Below are 20,956 nucleotides of genomic sequence, written 5' to 3' on the forward strand. Positions count from 1 at the left end.
ATAGACTAGCGGTAGAATGCGGGTAACATATAAATACGTTTATTTTTATACTTTTATATTGCTCTAAAGGAATGCTAACATGCAGATATACGAATTCCAAAGGTTGTCATTTGCGCAAAGAATTAGCAAAAATGACCCGCACCACCTATTAGTGCACGATAAAAACTACCTGCAAACAATGTGATATGAGGCTTTCATTATATACGATATCAACCCAATAAATTCAACAAAGGAAGGGAAGAGAGGGGAGGGGAGGGGAGGGGAGGGAAGGGAGGAGGGAAGGAAGGTCAGTGGATGACAGTTATCATCTATGAAGTATTCTTGCTAAGAATGATTACAAGTTAAATGTCAAGTTTCTGCACCTTCCATTTTACAAGAAACACGGAGATAAGCACCATGAGGAAATAAGAGAAATGTGGACATCCTCTAAGATAAACTGCCTCAATGTGTTGGAGATTAAAAGGTTGGGAATTTCCCTGGCTGGTGTGCCTCAGTTGTTGGGAGCATCGTCCCATGCACCAGAAGGTCGCAGAGTCGATTCCCTGTCAGGCACATACCTAGGTTGCTTGTTCAATCCCTAGTCAGGGCCATGTATGGGAGGCAACTAATCAATGTATCTCTCACATAGATGTCTCTCTCTCTCTCTCTCTCCCTCTCTCTCTCTCTCTTCCCCCCCTCCCTCTCTCCCTCTCTCCCCCTCTCCCCTCTCCCCTCTCTTCTCTCGCTCCTCTCTCTCTCCTCTTCTTCTGTCCACCTTCTTTCTTCTTTGGAATCAATAAAATAAAATTAAAAAGTTGTGGATTATTCTACATTAAAAAAGACTAAAGCGACATAACAACTAAATACAGTGTGTGATCCTAGTTATAGATTAGGATGGGGAGAGCTGTAAAAGACATTCTTGAGACTTGGAAAGTTTTTAATGTTGACTGAACATTAGATGTTATAGAATTACTAATTTTTAAAAAAATATATTTTATTGGTTTTTTACAGAGAGGAAGGGAGAGGGATAGAGAGTTAGAAACATTGATGAGAGAGAAAGATCCATCAGCTGCCTCCTGCACACCCCCCACTGGGGATGTGCCCGCAACCAAGGTACATGCCCTTTACCGGAATTGAACCTGGGAACCTTCAGTCCACAGGCCGATACTCTATCCCAGAGGTCCTCAAACTACAGCACATGCAAATACAAATACTGTATTTGTTTCTGTTTTGTTTTTTTACTTCAAAATAAGATATGTGCAGTGTGCATAGGAATTTGTTCATAGTTGTTTCTTTTAAACTATAGTCCAGCCCTACAACTTAACTGTACAATTCAATGACTTTCTACAAATGTAACTGCCATGCAAATTATGATATAGAACATGCCAGACCAGTGTAGCTCAGTGGTTGAGCATAGACCTATGAATGAGGAGGTCATGGTTCAATTCCCAATCTGGGAACATGCCCAGGTTGCGGGCTCAATCCCCAATAGAGGATGGGCAGGAGACCGCCGATCAATGATTCTCTGTCATCATTGATGTTTCTATTTCTCCCTCTCCCTTCTTCTCTGAAATCAATAAAAATACCCTTTTTAAAAAAAGATACAAAACATTTCTAGTGTTTGAGAGTATTCTCCCGCCTCCTCCCTCCAACTTGAATTCAGGACCCACCCTCAAGAGTAACCACTATTGTGACTACTCAATCAATTTGGAACTTATTGTCAAATGATATGATGGAAAACAAAATGTGGGGGGAGAGAGAAAAAAATGAAAAAATTATTTTTAATCTAAGTAGAAAAATTTCTTCTAATAGAGTTAGAAGAATTCAAACAACATAGAATAAAGGAAAACTGGAAAGTTGAAAAGAAACAGTTGTCTCTAGGAAAAAAATACTATTGAATGTATTGACGCTGATTTAAGGAAATAGCAGTATAACATCTATATATATAAAAGGCTAAGCGACTGTCTGACCGGTAGCTATGACACATAATGACCACCAGAGGGGAAGACATTCCGACCGGTAGGTATGACGCACACTGACCACCAGGGGGCAGACGTTCAATGCAGGAGCTGCCAAGCTGCCGTGACTTGGCAGCAGCGGTTCTTGGGTGATGCACCCGGATCCAGCGAGGAGGAAGCCTGATTCTGGGGAGCATCACCCGAGAATCGCCCTTTTACAATCCAGGACCCCTCGGGGGATGTTGGAGAGCCGGTTTTGGCTCGATCCCCACAGGCCAGGTCAAAGGACCCGACCTGCCGGAGGGACTCCACTCACTCCACATACAACCTGCAAGCTGCAGCACTGCGGCAGGCCAGAGAGGGACTGCTGGAGGTTGGCTCCGGGGCATGTCCGGCCCTTCTCGCCCAGTCCCACCCCGCAGGCCACCTTCTAATTAATCTCCTTTCAATGTGCACAAATCCATGCACTGGGGCACTAGTTTTAAATTAAATCTCAACATATTAAAAAAAGACAAATGGAATAAAAACCATCTCAACATGTCAAGATCATTACAGCTTACCACAGAGCTGTGTTAAAATGCTTTAGAAAATTATAATATTTATTTTCAGAATTTCAATGGATGAGGTAAAAAGTTGATAAAACCCAACTGAATGTAGGAAAATATAAAGAAAGGTTAAGTACATGAAGAAGGGAATGAACAATTTCATTATGTATCTCAAAAAGAGTTTCAGAAAGTGAGAATAGAAATAAAGAATTAGAGCAAAATTTAAAGAAATGATGGCTAATATTTATGAAAGACATAGATGTAAAGATTTGGGCAACATAAGCCCTAAGTTGGTAAGTAAATTTGAATCCATACTTATAAATGTAACAAAATGAAAGGATATTGCTTCCAGATCACTTGGGCGGAGGGGTGGAAATTACCTATAAAAAATTTTCAATTAGATTATTAAAACAGCTTCTTCATAGCAGCTGCAGGAAGCCAGAAAACAATAGAATAATATACACAAAGTGTGATAGATGCCTATAAGTCACTTAGGTAAACTATGAGTTTAGCTAGCTTGGTACACTATGAGTGAGTGCACTATAATGGCCTTTCCAGGTAAGGAGTTTACCTCTCCCAGGTTCTGCTTGAACACAGGAAGGAATGAAAAGTAAGAATTAAACCTAAAACTACAGAATTTGTAGAAGAAAACACAGGATAAAATCTTTGTGACTTGGAATCTGCAATAATTTTTTAAATATGCACAAAAAGCATAATCCATAATGAACATACAGTAGTCCCTCTTATCCAAGGGGGGTACTTTCCAAGACTCCCAGTGGTTATTGATGAAGTTTAATTTATAAGTTAGGCACAGTAAGTGATTAACAATTAATAAAATAGAGCAGTTTGCCTGGCCATTGTTGCTCATTGACCCATGAACCAAGAGGTCCCCAGTTCGATTCCTGGTCAGAGCACATGCCTGGGTTGCAGGCTTGATCCCCCATAAGAGTGTGCAGGAGGCAGCTGATTGATGTTTCTCTATATATATCACTCTTCCTTCTTCTCTCTCCAGAATCAGTAAAAACATTTAAAACAAATTTTTTTAATAAAATGGTTTTTTTATATATATAAAAGCCAAGTGATCGGAACGACCAGAACAACCAGTTGCTATGACACACACTGTGACCAGCGACCAGCCTGATGGGGGTGGGGCCACCTGCTGACCTCCCATGGCCCCTCCCACCGCCAGCTCATCACCAATTAGGCTCCCATGGGGACGGGGCTGGTAGCCAACCTCCTGCGGTCCCTCCTCCTGACTAGCTGGCCCCAATCTAGGCAGGCTGGCCCTGGCCCCACCCATGTGTGAATTCTTGCACCAGGCCTCTAGTATACTTTAAAAGTTATTTGAATGTGGTCTCTCTATTAAAGTATCTTACTGTACTCTACTCACCCTTCTTCTGATGATGTGAAATTATACAGTGCCTATGTGATGAGATCCTGTGAGCTGAACGATGGAGACATTGTGACATTATTAGGCTATGCACTGTAAGGGTTACTTGAACACATATTGGGACCATACTAGAATGCTATTACTGTCAATAATCTGATAACCAAGATGACTACCAAGGGCTAATAGGAAGGTAGTGTAAATAGTGTGGTTACACTGGGCAGCGGGATGATGTATGCCCCAGTTCGATGATGGGATGGGCTTGCACAAGATTTCATCATGCTACTCAGAACCACTATGCATTCAAATTTATGAATTTTTTATTTCTGGAATTTTCCATTTAATATCTTTGGACCACAGTTGACTGTGGGTATTTAAAACCTCAGAAAGTGAAACCAGGGAGAAGAGGGGACTACTATATTGATAAATTAGACTTCATCAAAAGTAAAAACTTCTCTTCAAAAGACAGTATTAAGTGAATAAAAGATAAACCACAGAAAAACATGTATCTGATCAAGAACATGTATTCAGAATATATGAAGAGCTCTTAGAATTCAATAACAAGAAAATAACCCAAGCCCTGACTGGTTTGGCTCTGTGGATAGAGCATTGGCCTGCAGACTTAAGAGACCCAGGATCGATTCCGTTCAAGGCCATGTACCTTGGTTGCAGGTACATCTCCAGTGGGGGTTGTACAGGAGGCAGCTGATTGATGTTTCTCACACTCTATCCTTCTCCCTTCCTCTCTGTAAAAAATTAATAAAATATATTTTTAAAAAGATAATTTAATTTAAAAATGGGCAAAAGATCAAGGGTGGGGGGAAAAAAGGAGACATATGTAATACCCTTTGTAATACTTTAAGCAATAAAACTTAAAAAATATAAATAAATATAAATAAATAAAAATGGGCAAAAGATTTGTACAGGTACTTCACCAAAGAAGATATATGGCTGGCAAATAAACACATGAGAAGATGCTCAACATCATAAATCATTAGGGAAATGTAAAATAAAGGCACAAGATACCAGTACACATCTACTTCAATGGCTAAAATGGAAGAATGGCCATACCAATTATTGGTGAGGATGTGGAATAACTGCTGGTGGGAATGTATAATGGTATAACCACTTCGGGAAACAATTTGGCAGTTTTAGTAATGCAGTCCCTTTCAAAATCTCAAAATTTCCTGAAATTCATGTGGAATTTCAAAGAATCCTGAATAGCCCAACATTCTTATAAAAGAACAAAGTTGGAGGTCTCACACTTCCTGACTTCAAAACTTCTACAAAGATACAGTAATCATATCATTGTGATAGTGGCATAGACAGACATATAGCCAAATGAAATAGAGAGCCCTGATATAAATTATCACACACGGTCAAAGGATTTTTTATGAGGGTACCAACACCACCTAGTGGGGAAAAGGACAGTCAGTTCCACAAATGGTGCTGGGAAAACTGGGTATACACATGCAAAAGAGTGAAGTTGGAACCTTAACTTATACAATATACAAAGCTATTTCAAATGGATCAAAAATGTAACAGCTAAAACTAGTACTTTTAAAAGAAAACATTGAGGGGAAAACAATGACTTTGAATTTAGCAGTTTCTTGGATATAACAGCAAAGTCACAGACAACATAAAAATAGAGAAATTGGGCTACATCAAAATTTAAAACCTATGTCAATCAGAGAATACAGTCAACAGACTGAAAGGTCAATACAGAATAGGGGGAAATATTTTCTAATCATATATCTTGACAAGGGGTTAATATTAAGAATATATTTTGAGAAACTCCTACAACTCAAAAAAAAAAAAACCCCATTTTGAAAATGGGCAAAGGACTTGAATAGACATTTTTTTCAAAAAAGCTACACAAATAGCCAACAAACATGAAAATATGCTCAACATCACTAATCATTAGAAAATGCAAACCAAAGCCACAATGAGATAGCACTTTATACTCATTAGAATTGCTATCATCAAAAAATAAAAATGCGTGTTGGCAATAATGTAGAGAAATTGGAATCCTTGTGCATTGTTGATGGGAATGTAAAATGGTGACCACTATGAAAAACAGTATGGAGGTTCCTCAAAAAGGTAAAAATAAAATTATCATATGATCCAGCAATTCTATCTCTGGATATATACCCAAACAAATTCAGTTGTAGTTTTAAAGAGATTATTTGTACACCCATATTCATAGCAGCATTGTTCACAGTAACCAAAATGTGGACTCAACCCAATTGTCCATCAACAGATGAGTGGATAAACAAAATGTGTATACATACAATGCAATATACTATTCAGCCTTAAAATGTATTAGGAAATTCTGATGTATTCTATAGCATTAATGAACTTTCAAGATAATATGCTCAGTAAAATGGACCAATCACAAAAAGACAAATACTGTATAATTCCACTTATATGAAGTACCTAGAGTAGTCAAATTCATAGAGACAGAAAGTAGAATTATGGTTACCAGTGGCTGGGGAAAGGAGAGATGGGGAGTTGTTTAATGGGCATAGAATTCCAGTTTTGCAGAATGAAGCGTGTTCAGGAGATTGGTTGTACAATAATGTGAATGTACTTAACACATCTAACTGTATGTTTAAAAGCGGTTAAGATGGTTTTATGTTACATATATTTTTTTCATAATTAAAAAAACTGTTTTGCAATTTTGTAAAAAGTTAAACATGCATGTAGCTTATGATCCAGCCATTTACTTCTATTTACCCAAGAGAAGAGAAAACATATGCCAATACAAAGATCTGTACAAAAATGTCCTTAGTTGCTTTATTTGTAATAGTCTAAAATTGGGCATAATCCAAATGTCCATCAGCAGTTGAATGGTGAAACAAATTGTGGTCTATTCATAGAAAGACATGCGCTACTGATACACACAACTACAGTTTACAAGTATAGTGGTGTACTATACTGTACCAAAAGTAGGTTTGCCTGGATCAAAGAGAGAAATTTACATTTGTAATTCTGAACTATACTTTCAAATTTTGCTTCATAGGTCTAGCTTTATTTTACACTGCTACCAGCAATGTATGAGATGCCTGTTTAAGATCACCTCATCAATGGAATATGTTATCAATCTTTTGGGTTTTTGCCAAGATGATAAGTGAAAACTATCCTGACAAGTTTGAGTGCTTTTCTCAGTGAGGTTGAACACCATCTTTTTATATGTTTGAAGGCTGTTTATATTTCTGTTTCTATGAACTGTCTTTCATGTCCTTTGCCCATTTTTTTATTGGGTTGTTGGTCTTGATCTTAATTTTTCAAGAGCTCTCTCTATATACAACATATGCCTGTTACATGAGTTGCAGATATTTTTCCAAGACAAATCCAAATCTGATGAAAGACTCAGTTGCTCACTCTGACATAAAATTTCAGGGAGGAGGGTTCATGGAATCTGAAGCCCATGTATGGATTGCTGAGGAGCCACTTTCAAACATGCATGCAGCATATGATTCAGCCATTCTACGCCTAATTACCCAAGAGAAAACATGCAAAACGGGTTTAATTGTGGAAAAACATACGTAACATAAAGGCTCTTAATTTTGTGTAGTTGAATTTGCTATTTTTTCTAATATAGTTTTCAGGTTTTGCATCATAATTATAAAGGCCTTCGTCACTTGAGGTTGTAAAGGAGTTTGCTTTGCTTTCTTTCAGTTCTTTTATGATTGCCCCTTCCTGCTTTCGTCATTTAAATCTTTGTTCCATTTGTAGTTTACCCTAGTATACAGTATGAGGTATGGATGAACGTTTTTTTCCCCTTGATTCAATCCAGTTATCCCAACATTAATTATTAAAAAGGTAATCTTTACCTTATTTCAGATGCTGCCTTTATTTTACTCTAATTTCCTTTATGTGTTGGAATCTGCTTTGGACTTTTCCACTGGTCTGTTGGTCTATTGAACAGGTGCTATCATGAAGGAGCAAGGAGTATAAAAAATATCAGCCTACAGAAATGGAATAAAGGAGTGATTGATAACTTTGTTTTGGTGGTAAAGTGGAAAACCAATTTTTTGCCTGCTGATGAAAAATATACATACACCTTGGAATCAACCTGTGCAAGAGAAACATAAGGGAGCATAACTGTATTTGAAAATGGCAATACAGAAGTGTATGAGGGAAATTACCAAAGGACCTGAGGGGTAGATAGTCCCAGTTCATTGAATGCTTTTATATGCCATACAGAATTTTAATTTTGTTGTAAAAATAGTGGAACAATTGTCAGCAGACTAATGAAATGTAAGATTATATTTGGGGGCAGAGGGGTGTCTAAATCTGAGTTCAGTGGGTTCCTCAGCAATCCCTACATGGGCTTCAGGTTCCATGAATCCCCCTCCCTGAAATTTTATGTCAGAGAGAGCATTGGAGTCTTTCATCAGATTCTTTGAAGTCTCACACACACAAAGATTAAGAATACCTTCTTTTAAAACTAAATTAGGGTTGCCAATCAAGAAGTATTTGCATTAGAGTAGGCAGAATATGAGTAGTAGAGGGGAAAAGTGAACTTTTTCCTTCAGTTCATTATTTCTAGAAGGTATGGCTAATTCACAATATTTATGTTCTGTAAAATTGCTGCAAGCACTGAATTAGTGAATACTGACCCATTTAGTCAGGGCAAATACAGGGTTGCTGTTATATAAATGAGCCAAAGATGGCCTCTGAATAGTGACCCTTAGGTGGTTTGTGGTTGTGTGTTTTTTCCACAGTCTGCTGGCATCTATTAGCATAAAAGCCCGCTGGCATAGGACACTTGTTTACCGTTTACTGTATGAGAGCTAGAACAAGAAGGCACAGTCACCTTTTCCAGTCTCAGCTGGGAAGGTACATGTTCAGCTCGCTGCTCTACACATGTTCGCAAAAGCATTACAAGTATTGATTTGGGGGTTACAAATTTTAGCAGGTAGACAAATCACAAGTGCAGAATGCATGAATAGAGGATCAACTGTACCAGTCCAATCTCATGCATACTTCCAGTGATGAGCCTACTCATTCATGAGAAACTATTCCCTTGCTGGGTAGTTTTAATGGTTATATTGTTCCAAATTTGGGATCCTACTTTTTTCTGATTGTAGGTCCTAATTTGGCTTTCTGGGTTGTTCTCCTTTTGATATACTATTTAAATTCAGCTGTCTTATATCTACTCTTACTCCATTTTGCCCCTGTAGCATGAAGATTCTTTAGAAACTTTTGGTTTGCTAAGAATTACGTGATTTTAAAAAATGGAACCTTTAATTTTATTGTTATTAACTAACACATCCCCTGTACCTCCACTGTCCTCCACCTCACCACCCTCACCATTAAAACCTGAACTTCCACTGCACCACTGTAGTCCACGTTTCATTTGCAAATTATTCAGATTCACTGGGGAAGGGGGCTTGAAGAAGAAAATCCAAAATAGGGATGACCTCAAGTATATAAACTCTTTTATCTCTTTCCAGGGGTCCCAGTGCCTTTTCTACTTCTCCTCAGGTTAGCTTCATTCTGTATCCAGATTTCCTCAATTCAGTGGGAAAGATGGCTACTGGGGCTCCAGATTTCTTTCTGCTTGGCACACTCTAACTATAGTGAAAAGAGGAACTTCTCTCAACCAGTTCCATTTATCAGTTAGGGAGGAACTCTGATTGTATTGGGGTCATATATCTATTTTTGGATCAATTGCTATTGCCAGGGATACAGGACACTGATTAGCCAGCTTATGTCATGTGTAGCTAGAAAAGTAGTGACCCTTGATTGAGAGCCTCTCCTGGAATTTTTAGGGAAGGGCAGGTTCCCTGGGGAAACAGGAGTGCTAGTCAACTAATTGACAAATATCAGTTATACACATAAGAAAAGTATTTTTTTCTCTCCTGTGTTTAGGGTCAGTAATACATCTCTTAAGGACCATCAGTGTAATTGAAGGATTGCAGTTTTTAGTTTTAAACAGTGTTGGATCAAAATTGATTTTGCTTTAAATGTTGACATTATAGTTACTCAGTAGTGGGTACATAGTGATCTGTTATATTTTCTAATCTCTCGTATATGTTTAAAATATTTTATAATTTTAATGAACTAAAATTCATTCTAAGTTGGTGAATAATAATACATATCTGTCATAGTTTCCCTTTAATAGTAAGCTGTAGAAATTATGTTGTATCTGATATAGGTAAGTTATTTTTTTTTAAATGTGAAAAACATAATTTATTTCCTTTACCTCATATCATGCAATTATGATACTGTAGGTACCTGCAAGGTGTGGAGTTACAGTCCGGGACAGTCTAAAGAAAGCATTGATGATGAGAGGTCTAATCCCAGAGTGTTGTGCTGTTTACAGAATTCAAGATGGGTATGGTTTGTATGTGATGTGAAATTTTGTTGTGATCTTTACCTAAACCAGGGGAATTGAAAATCAACTTTAGAAAACAGTATTAAATTATTATTAAATTTAGCCTAAAGAAATCTTGTGGGCCTTTTGATGCATTAACATTAGATAATTTTGTGTGTGACAATAGTGTGTTACTCTGATAAAATGGCTTTATTTAAAATATGTGATTCTTAAATTTTTTTAACCATTTAGAATGTGACTCATTTGAATAGTGGACTCGGCTCCACTCCCCTATTTTTAATACAAACTTGTAGTTTCACAAAAGGCTTATCAAATTAACATTTTATATTGAACTTTTTTTCAAAATATCTAAAATTATGCCAAGATACACACACCTTCCTAATTTTGAATCCTGTTTTTAAAATTATCCTTTTAGGGGCATGTTATCCCTTAAGTACTCTTTTTCTTTGGATAGATATATCTATACCTGTGATTATTTTCTTTTATTTTTTTAATGCCAGGAACAGTAATTTTCTGCTGTTTTGGAACTGACTTTAAGAAAAGAGTACATCTCTTTACCTTGCTGTTTGTCCAAGAGTGATACATTTATTTGGTGTAAACTTAAAAATTAATTTATTGCCATTTAAATTTCTAACAATGGGACCAGGGAGCCAAAACTCCCTCACTATTATTGGCCACTCACTAACCAATTTCTGTATCTTCAGCATGAGGTATATGAAGGTTTTTAGGTATGATTACCAAGGAAGGCTTGTGTCTACACTTTCAGAGAGAAGAAACCAATTGGATGGGACACTGATATTTCCTGGCTTACTGGAGAGGAATTGCATGTTGAAGTATTGGAAAATGTTCCACTTACAACACACAACTTTGTATGTACCTTTACATTTTTTTTGAAATGTCAGAAATGTTTATGTTGCCCTAACTGGTTTGTCTCAGTGGATAGAGCATTGGCCTGCGGACTGAAGGGTCCAGGGTTCGATTCAGGCCAAGGGCACCTGCCCGTATTGTGGGCTCAATCCCCAGTAGGAGACATGCAGGAGGCAGCCAATCAGTGCTTCTCTCTCATCATTGATGTTTCTACCTCTTCCTTCCTCTCTGAAATCAAATAAATATATATTTTAAAATGTTTATGTTCTGTGAATGAATTTTTATTTAGGAAATATGAAATATGAACGAATAATTTGGGGATTGATAGTTTACCTCAGTTAAAAATCAGTTGTTTAAAAAACTTGAATTTAAACTAAAGAGTTTTTTGGGTTTTTTTCCCCCGATGCAAAAGCAAGGAGTCTTTATTCAAACTAGTTCAGCTCCCCAACCACACTCACGGACGCAACGGCAAGCCAAGTGGCAGAGAACCTAGAGTTTTACTTGAGTCATTATACTTTCTTTTGAATTTAAAAAAAGCAATACATGCTCATTATTAAAAGAAAATTTGAAAGGCACAAAATGTATAGCAAGTAAAAAAGTGAAAAATACCAGACTAGAGGTAAACTAGTATTAATCAACCTTTGTATAGTCTTCCAAATTCTTTCTATATATATTTATAAACATATATGCTTATATCTATGACCCTATGGTTTTTCTTCTTTCATTTTCTCTTTTCCCCTCTTTTATCCTCATTATTTCCCATTTCTTTCCTTTTCTTAAACTAAAAATGGAGTCTTGTTCTTTGCTTCATAGACATCTTTTTATGTCAGTATACCTAGTTTTTTTTTAAGCAATCTTTTTTTTTTTTAATGTATTGATATTTTACAGAGAGGAAGAGAGAGGGATAGAGAATTAGAAACATCGATCAGCTGCCTCCTGCACACCCTCTACTGGGGATGTGCCCGCAACCAAGGTACATGCCCTTGACTGGAATCGAACCTGGGACCTTTCAGTTCGCAAGCCGACGCTCTATCCACTGAGCCAAACTGGTTAGGGCAATATACCTAGTTTTATTTTTATAATGATTGCATAATCTGTAAGAATAGTATAAATTCTGTATAATTAACCATCCCTCTAATAATAGACATTTAGATGTTGTTTTAAAAATCTATTATGTGCAGGCCTAAACAGAATCTTTCTGCATACATCTTGACACACTTGCATAAAATTTCTAAAGTATAAGTTAATGGAAGTGGCACAGCTCTTCCTTGAGGACTGAAAGAAGACATTAAAACTCTCTTTGATGACTTCTCCCTTTGGTGTTTGCACTTGCTAGAACCTAGCCTAAGCTAAGTGTCACCAGCATAAAGCCTGAAAAGTGAAACCTCTGTACCTTATAGATGAGGACACAGTTCCCAGAGCTTGAGAACCTGTCCTCTAAAAGGGTAGGCAAAAGCCAGGATTAGAGTGATCTGCAAGACAGGAGTACATTTCTTATCTATATATCTGAAATTTTAACCATAGTTTACTTTTTTCTAGATGGATAGTTATTGCTACCATTTCGGCATCAAGTGTTTTTCCATGTGCCTTAGTGATTAGTACAGCTGGGCTCTTAAAGCAGACAGTTGATGAGATGATTTCCATGGGGGTTTGTGTATTCAGGACTCTATTAGTGGTGAATAATGAAATCAGGTATTTCAGTAGTCAAGGCATCTTCTGAACAAGTGTAAAATACACTTAACATCAATCAGATTTACTATGCAAATAGTTTTATAATGATGAACTAGGAAGTTTATTACTATTGAATTTTAACTCAGTGTAGAATTTTGAGTGGTAAGATTTTAGGAATAAAAAAAAATTGAGCTTACATTTCATAATGATTACTATTCTTTTTCTTAATTATTATGCTTAGCTAGGAATCAGATATGGGGAGATAAAAGAAGACCTAAGTTGCTAATCAGAAAATTGTACTAAAATAGTGCCTCAGGAAGGTCCTTGATATAGGAATGTAATGAAAGCAAACTGCAGGTTAGTTCCAGAGTATGGAAATCCTTTCAGCACTATTGGAGACCTTCCAGTAAATGTTTATTGAAAACCTCCCAGTTACCAACACTGTGTCTAATATGATAATATAACAATGAATAAGGAAAAAAGTATCCCGGCCTTTGAGTTGAGAGACAGTTGATTTAATAAGAAATTTTATAAACATTTGTAATAACTATGTGTAAAGTGCTATAGATATACAGAGTGGAGACTCCTAACCTGCCTTTGAGGGGTCAGAAGGTTTCCCAAATGAAGAATATCTAAACTAAGGTCTAATGGATGAGGGAATAGCAGAGAAGAGTGAAGGGAAAAGTAAGCAAGAAAACATGTTACCTTTTCAGTTTTAAAAAAATGTTCAGCCCTAACCAGGTTGACTCAGTGGCTAGAGCATTGGTCCATGGACTGAAGGCTCCAAGATTCAATTCGGATCAAGGACACATACCTTGGTTGCAGGCTCGATCCCCAGTCCTGGGAAAGGTTATAACTGAGTAAATTAATGCAGGAAGAGAAATTAGGGTTTCATGATACAGATTATCAGGAGAGTGAAGGTCTGAATGGTTAGCAAAGAAGATCCAATGACTATAAAATGCTTATTCCTATGTGAAAGTTTTGTATTTTTCTGTGCTCTATCTCCTGAAATTATGCTAGCAGCATAAAAGATTCTCTTGACTTTGGCAAATAATGGTCACATACATGTTAAAGATCTTCTAATTTCTTGTATATCCAGAAACAAATGGAAAAGGAACAAAGCTAAAAACAAGCAGTTGCCTTTTTAAATCCCCTAGAAAGTGATAATAGAAAAGAAAGTGAAGAGAACAAAAGTCATTTATAAAACTACCTAAATGTCCTCACAAACCAGAATGGATGATATGCCAAGATGCCTTTTCTTTTTTAAGATGCCATTGTTTGATGAAACATTTTAAAATAACTTTTAATTCTGTTAAATATGTTTACTGAGAAGAGTTTGGTAAACTGTGGGTATTATGTTCAATTTAATGATTCATGGAAAGCATTTACATGTAATAGATTAGAAAATTCTAATGTATATGTATGTAGTTAGGGTAAGTATTGTTATATGAATACAGATGTGTCCTGGGTCATAGTGCAAAATATATTTTTTACTTTAGTTTTTGATTAAAACTTTCCCCCCCTGGCCTATACTCTCACCCTTCCTTCTAAAAAAAAACACTGCTGCTCTGCAAAAACTTTTGAAACATGCAATACCTGACTGTTTAGTCAGAGGCACTGACCTCTTTTCCCTTAGATTATCAAATTAAAAAAATGACAACAGCCAACACAACAATAGTAATCCAGTGTGAATTAATCAGAATTATACTCATTTTTTGTCAAAATGGCAAAAATGTATATTTTGTTGTGCCACAAAATTTTCGTAATTAGTTTATGTGTGCCATGAGATGAAAAAGGTTGAAAATCCTTGTTGGAGAGCGTTTGCCTCTGAGTGGAGTTTTTACATGTTGTCTTTTAAGTTTCACAGAGGAGTGTTCACAAATGCATTTAGGTGTTCTAATCCTCTAACAAAATGATGACTTAAGTTGTTCTTACTGTCTTTTAGGTGATTTTCCTGTTTCTTAACCTAGTTAGTAAGTTTAGGCAGGGTTGTTTTGATTTTCATAAAATTACAAATAGCTTTGTCTTTTATAATTATAAATGTTTTTACATTTTCCCTCCTTCCATTGCGTTTGGGGGGGGGGTGCTCCTCTGTTGGATACCTTTGTGGTTTTACATAGTAACACTAGTGAGCATCTTGTAACTTTTTTCTTTGTACAATTATTATATTGTATCCTTATCTTTAAGTTCTATTCCCTCTTCTTATCTAATCTCTACTTTTATTTTTATGTAGTCAAGATTGAAATTAGTTTTGAATTTTTTATTCATTTCCCATCAAGACTTCTGATTTTTTTAATTGGATATTGGGTGGGAGATAATACATATTAGTCTATCTACTATGTTGAAGCCACTGGTTTTCATTTGAGTATATTAGTGTGTAAGGCAGTTCTCATACTCTAAATGTGTAAAAGGTTTACTATTTTAAACAAGAGAGTAAATAGTTGATTCCTAAAAAGATTCTTGCAAGTTTTGAAATCCTCTATGATGTTTTACTTTGCAGGTACGGAAAACTTTTTTCACCTTAGCATTTTGTGACTTTTGTCGAAAGCTGCTTTTCCAGGGTTTCCGCTGTCAAACATGTGGTTATAAATTTCACCAGCGTTGTAGTACAGAGGTTCCACTGATGTGTGTTAATTATGACCAACTTGAGTAAGTAATCAAAAAAGATTTCTATCTACCATTTTGCATTTAACTTTTCTGAATGTGAAACTAGTATGTCTTAGAGTCTTTGGGAATTTTTTGTCCAATAGAGTTGTTACAGAGAATTTTTTTTAAGTGTATCTGGAGAGTAGTATGTAGTATAGCCTGTATTTTACTCCAAAATTGTATTTCTGGTTCAGCTACACATTTCATTTATGTTTTATATTCTCTTTCAATTAACAAAGATCCCTTACCCATAGAAATCACTTATAGTTTTGGGGAGGAGAGCAGTTGTTGTTTCAATTAAGTTAACCATTATATTTTTGGACCACAGATCAAAGAATCTGATTCTGTCAGCTATTTTGTAAATTCTGTTTCTCTCTCTCTCTTCCTATCTCTATATCTTTACCTCCTTTAACCCCACCTGCACCCCCAATTTATTTAAAAGTGAGATTTAAAATCTTTGTACCTAGTGTATCTTTTTCTAAAATTTTTATTTGCTTTTTATGCTAGAGTTTCTCTAACAAATTAGACTAAGTCTCTTTTAAAAATCTTTTTGTGTGTTGTAGTTGCTGCTGCTGTTAAGGTGTTACTACTTTTCACGATCACTTGAGCAAATAGAATTCAACTCTGTATTTTAAAGTATATTATAATGATGTAATCTGACTTTGCAATAGTTACATTTTCTTCTAATTCCTTAACATAAAGCATAATTTTTTCCCTTCTGATATGTAGAAATTTGCTATATAGAACAATTAGTTTTAGATTCTGAGCTTGCCTTTGAAAATGCAATTTAATTTTTAAAAATAAGCCAAAAGCACAACTAATTTAACAACCATTTCTAAAAATGGAATTTGAGCTCCAATATTTCTGTTAACTCTATAATGTATTCTGATGTATGAAGCTTCTGGGTTTTGCACAAGTTAGGTTTGTTTTGTTTTGTTTTTGTTTTTGCCTCACAGTTTGCTGTTTGTCTCCAAGTTTTTTGAACACCACCCAATACCACAGGAGGAGACCTCCTTTGCAGAGACCACCCTTACATCTGGATCATCCCCTTCCACATACTCCTCCGATTCTTTTGGGTATGATTTGACTCCTGCTGTTCAGTGGCTTGCTATTTGAGCTGGTTTCTTTTGGATCTTTGGTTTACTATAAAATTTTTCAACATCTGGATTGTAATAAACTTATTTTATTACACCAGTTAGGTTTTTAGTATGCATTTGGTATAGATACATGGGATTTAGAGTCCCTGCCTTGTGCTGATCACTTTATTGGGTAATATCAGATATAAAAGTACAAGACTTCCATTTAGAATCCTAGCATTAACATATGAGACAGTGGCAAACAATAAAAATAATATATAATTAAAATCTATAGTTTATGACACGGTATTTAAAACTATGTGATAAGGACAAATATTACCATGTTTACAGGAGAAAAGGATAGTGAGAGAGAGTAGTAAAGATAACTTAATGAAGAAAGTGGGATTTAAATTGGACCTTGAAGAATTCTAAAAGTCTGAATTAGCCTGGGGAATAAAAGCCTGGTGATTGGGAGGCAGGAAGGCGGGGGCGGGGGGCAGTTAGAAATAGCATAAATAAAGGGAATAGCAATGGCATGTTTAGGAGATAGTGAAGAGAGCCTAATCTAAGTGGAGAAGAAGTATGTGTAAAACTAGATTAGAGAGTCTGGAATTTACACTACACATAAGAAGGAAAAAAAGAACTAAAGTGTTTTGAGCAGAGGGCTAATCTGATAAAATGGTTTTAAAGAAAGAATCACTTAACAGTGATATACAGATATATTGATAGAGAAATGTCTATTGTAAGGAAGGCCAACTAGGATGCTGGTTGTGAAAACAGTGAGAAGCAATGAAGACTTGAACTGAAGTAGTAGCAGCATACAGAAGGAATGGATATTCATAATATGTAAAAGAAAAACTTAATAGTATTAATTAGTTGTGGAGGATAAAGAGGTATACACAGTCATCCACATATTCAAGTTTCGTACTAGGAAAAAGGATGATGATGAGTTTAGAAGATGCCAGTTTGCTTTGAAGCATTTCTTACACAGGTCTGTTTACTCTTTCTCTATGGGATTTGAGAAAGTATAAATTATACTATATCTGGAAGCATATGGTTAAAAATAAGTCTCCACACAGCATTCTGTTCTAGAGTATTCTAGAGATAATTAATTAAGATCAGAAATATTTGTCAGTTTTAACCCTACTTCTTCTCACTTTTCACTTTTCTCGCTATTCTACCCAGAGATATTTAAAAAATAATAATAATAATAAGTTGGCACTCAAAATAGGCCTATAATTTTATGAAGCCAACCTTTCTGGAGATGTAATAGGCTAGAAATTTTAGCAAAAAAACTTGTATTAAGGAGTGGGTGTATTTACTTATTTTGGACAACATAGAAGATGCAACCACTATGTTCTTTTGACAGGTTTTAACAGTTACCCCCTTTGGTGGAGTCATCTTACACCTGCTGTTTCTATCATTTGTATGCAGCTGTATATTTTTAGGAAAGCAAATCAAAATATTATTGTTTTGATTTTTAATTAGTCCTTTAACTGTGACATTTACTCCTGACAGATTCTATAGACTGTGATGCCTTTCTAATGTCAAGTCATTCTGGTCTTGAGAAAATTATGGGGAAAATGTTTAAACTTTTGTTTTCCTGATGCTTTTCTGCTACAAGTGTATAGGGATAGTCTGAAAAGGCAGATGCCAATTCTGTTCTATATCAGAATTTCTTTGCATTTTATTAATAGTCTGGTAACAATCATGATGGTCATGAAACACATATAAAAATAGATGTAACCAAGACATATTGGAGAAGTGAGACATTGCCCAGTTTGGATAAGAAATTAGAGGCACTGACTTTTCTACTTTTAAAAAATTCTTTGGAATGTATGCATTATTGAAAAGGCAACATTTTAAAAGTTGCATATCGCTGAACAGAGGTAGTCACTTTGCCTCAGAATTTTTAATATTCAAGATTAAAAATGAGACCTAAACTAACTGATAATTTATTGAAGGGTGTTAAAGGTAAAAAATATTTATTTTTCATTTGGTACTACTTTAAAGAGGTTTGCAGCAAGATTAAGGTAGACATATCATGAGGTGAAAGCCAGTTTGCTGACTACCAACATACTTTACATGGTATAAATTGCCTTGGTTTTAGTAAAGAACTGCTAGCATGGAAATTCAATTTTATCAATTCCCAGAAATGATGAGAGAGAGGGATATACTGGTTCACATTAACCAGAATCAGAAAACACTAATTTAGAATCAGAAAACACTTAATTTAATTCATTTCAGCGAGAAATAGACCTGTTGTGTAAACCAAACTTCTTTTGTTGGATGGACCAACGCTCATCCTACTTTGAAAGATATTTATGTGAAACCAAATTATAATCAAAAGATTGTTTTTGTTAAGGTTGGATTTAGGACAAGGTTCAGATGTTCATGATATCAAGATATAATAACTTGAAGTGTTCTCCTAAATTATAATATACTTGCCTTCAAGGCTAGATAAATTGACTTTGTGGAACAGTGCATATCATTCCCTGGGTGGTGTTAGATACCAGCTGGAAAATTATATTCTTCCTGGCTTTATGTAATAAGTAGATAGTCTTTTTGTCTAGTATATCCATTTTTTTCTTTAGATATCATAATAAAACTTACCAGATTAAATCCAGGGTTTGTTTTTCTTACTTCTGGACTAATGTCCTTTGCATACATATTTCTAATTTGATATATGCTACATATTGCTGTCTTAATTCACTAAATTTCAAGAATGAGTTGCTGTCACTTATGATGTCATCAAATCAGTTATATTAATTAGACTATCTTGTAATTAATTCAGACTTTTTCTGTCTTCAAGTCCTAACTTAAAGTATGCTATTGCCTTGAGATTTCAAATCAGCCTATATAAAATAGCTTTATAAAAATCTGCACTTTCCCAAACTTAAAAAAAAACACTAATATTGTCATTTTTACATTCTTTTACCTGCTCCCAGAATCTTTTAGCATAGGGTGTACATTTGGCTGCCTAAAGCAAAAGTAAAGACAGCTCTGTCACAAACTGAAAATTTCTTACCAGAATAAAGAGACCAGTGAAGCATGCTAATTTTCCTAAATGCCAGTTTTATCAGTCTTTACCTATAATTTAATTAGGCCAATATTTTTTAAAGTACCTAGCATTTTATTATTACTTGGATCCATTTAGTTAATATGAATAGACAAAGTGCATATTTCTTTCCATACCCTTAATAGTGTGCTTCAGAGAAGTAAACTATAAATTGGTTTGATTTAGATTCTGTTAACATGCTCTGTTCTTAAAGTTTATGTCACTGTTTAGTTTCTTTGCTTCTTCAAACCTTTATTTCTTTTCTACTGTATGTCTTTTCTTCCTGTTCCTCTTTAAACCCTCTCCCCTCACAAAATATCTTTTTATCTTCACAACATTGTCTTTCTGGCTATGTCTTAACCACTATATAATACTGATTAATTAGAGTTTGCATAAGATGAGGTAGAATGATAACCAATGTGAAGAGAGGCTGTTAGCACTGAGTCATTCATTGGTCCTGATGGAGCTCATCTTATTTTTCAAGCAATCCTCACTTCCCAGCTCCCTTGGATATCTTTCTGAGGGGCATAGACTCCTCACAGCTATTTACAGTCTGTCAAATCTTTAGTGTGCTCTGTGATTTACTTTGGGGACAGTGATGAGAGAGACTTTTTTATCTGCAGTAACAAAATATAGACCTCTCTTAACCTATTTTCATGGCTTCATCAAAAAGCTCTTTTTAAAAATATTTGCTTTAGTGCTTAATGTATATGATTCTTACATGTCTCTTGAGTCAGTTCTTGGGCATAGTACTAGTAAATATTCCAAAACATAGCAGACTGATACTAAAAGGATCAGGATCAGCTTTTGAGTTTGGAAATGATCATTTACTGTTGTTCAGGATTTTAATTCACCTCATGGATAGAGTAACAGGTATATCTTTCACGTCCTGAAATACACACGCATATTCTCAAAATACTTATAAGTGCCTAATACTTTCCATAAAAATGCCATTTTAGTAACTTCAACTATCAAGGAATGGAAAAGGTAAAAAAAAAAAAAAAAAAAAGGCAAATTTTGTTCGCTCAGTCTCTACCTAGAGCAGGGGTGGGGAAACTTTTTTCTGCCAGGGACCATTTGGATATTTATAACATAATTCCCAGGCCATACAAAATTATCAACTTAAAAATTAGCCTGCTATATTTGGTCAAGCATTTAATTAACGTCTTGGCAGGGCCAGACCAAATAATTTTTTGTTCCTTATATGGCCCACCCCACAGGCCAGACGTTCCCCACCCCTGACCTAGAGCATTCTTGTGTAACTTTAAAAGACAAGAGTTTCTTCAGCTGATTAACCATAGGTCATTTCTAGCCATTTGTAGGTTTCCCTGGAGTTTTCTGGCTAAGAATCAATGTTATCATTGATAGTCCCTGGAGGTAATAGTTGAAGGTATATTAGTTTTTTAAACTAATACTTTTAAAA

General features: G+C 35.5%; 1 protein-coding gene across 1 annotated transcript in view; it reads left to right on the forward strand.

Moving 5' to 3' along the window:
* The window catches only part of BRAF (B-Raf proto-oncogene, serine/threonine kinase), a 100,644-nt gene that overhangs the window by 30,447 nt on the left and 49,241 nt on the right, over positions 1-20,956 (forward strand). The window contains exons 6-9 of the mRNA XM_015572684.1: positions 10,112-10,215; positions 10,982-11,084; positions 15,254-15,402; positions 16,356-16,475. Coding sequence (XP_015428170.1) covers positions 10,112-10,215; positions 10,982-11,084; positions 15,254-15,402; positions 16,356-16,475 — 476 coding nt within the window. The remainder of the gene's footprint in view (positions 1-10,111; positions 10,216-10,981; positions 11,085-15,253; positions 15,403-16,355; positions 16,476-20,956) is intronic.

The sequence above is a fragment of the Myotis davidii genome, unplaced genomic scaffold (assembly GCF_000327345.1).
Source record: "Myotis davidii unplaced genomic scaffold, ASM32734v1 scaffold329, whole genome shotgun sequence".
In the NCBI taxonomy this organism is placed as follows: domain Eukaryota; kingdom Metazoa; phylum Chordata; class Mammalia; order Chiroptera; family Vespertilionidae; genus Myotis; species Myotis davidii.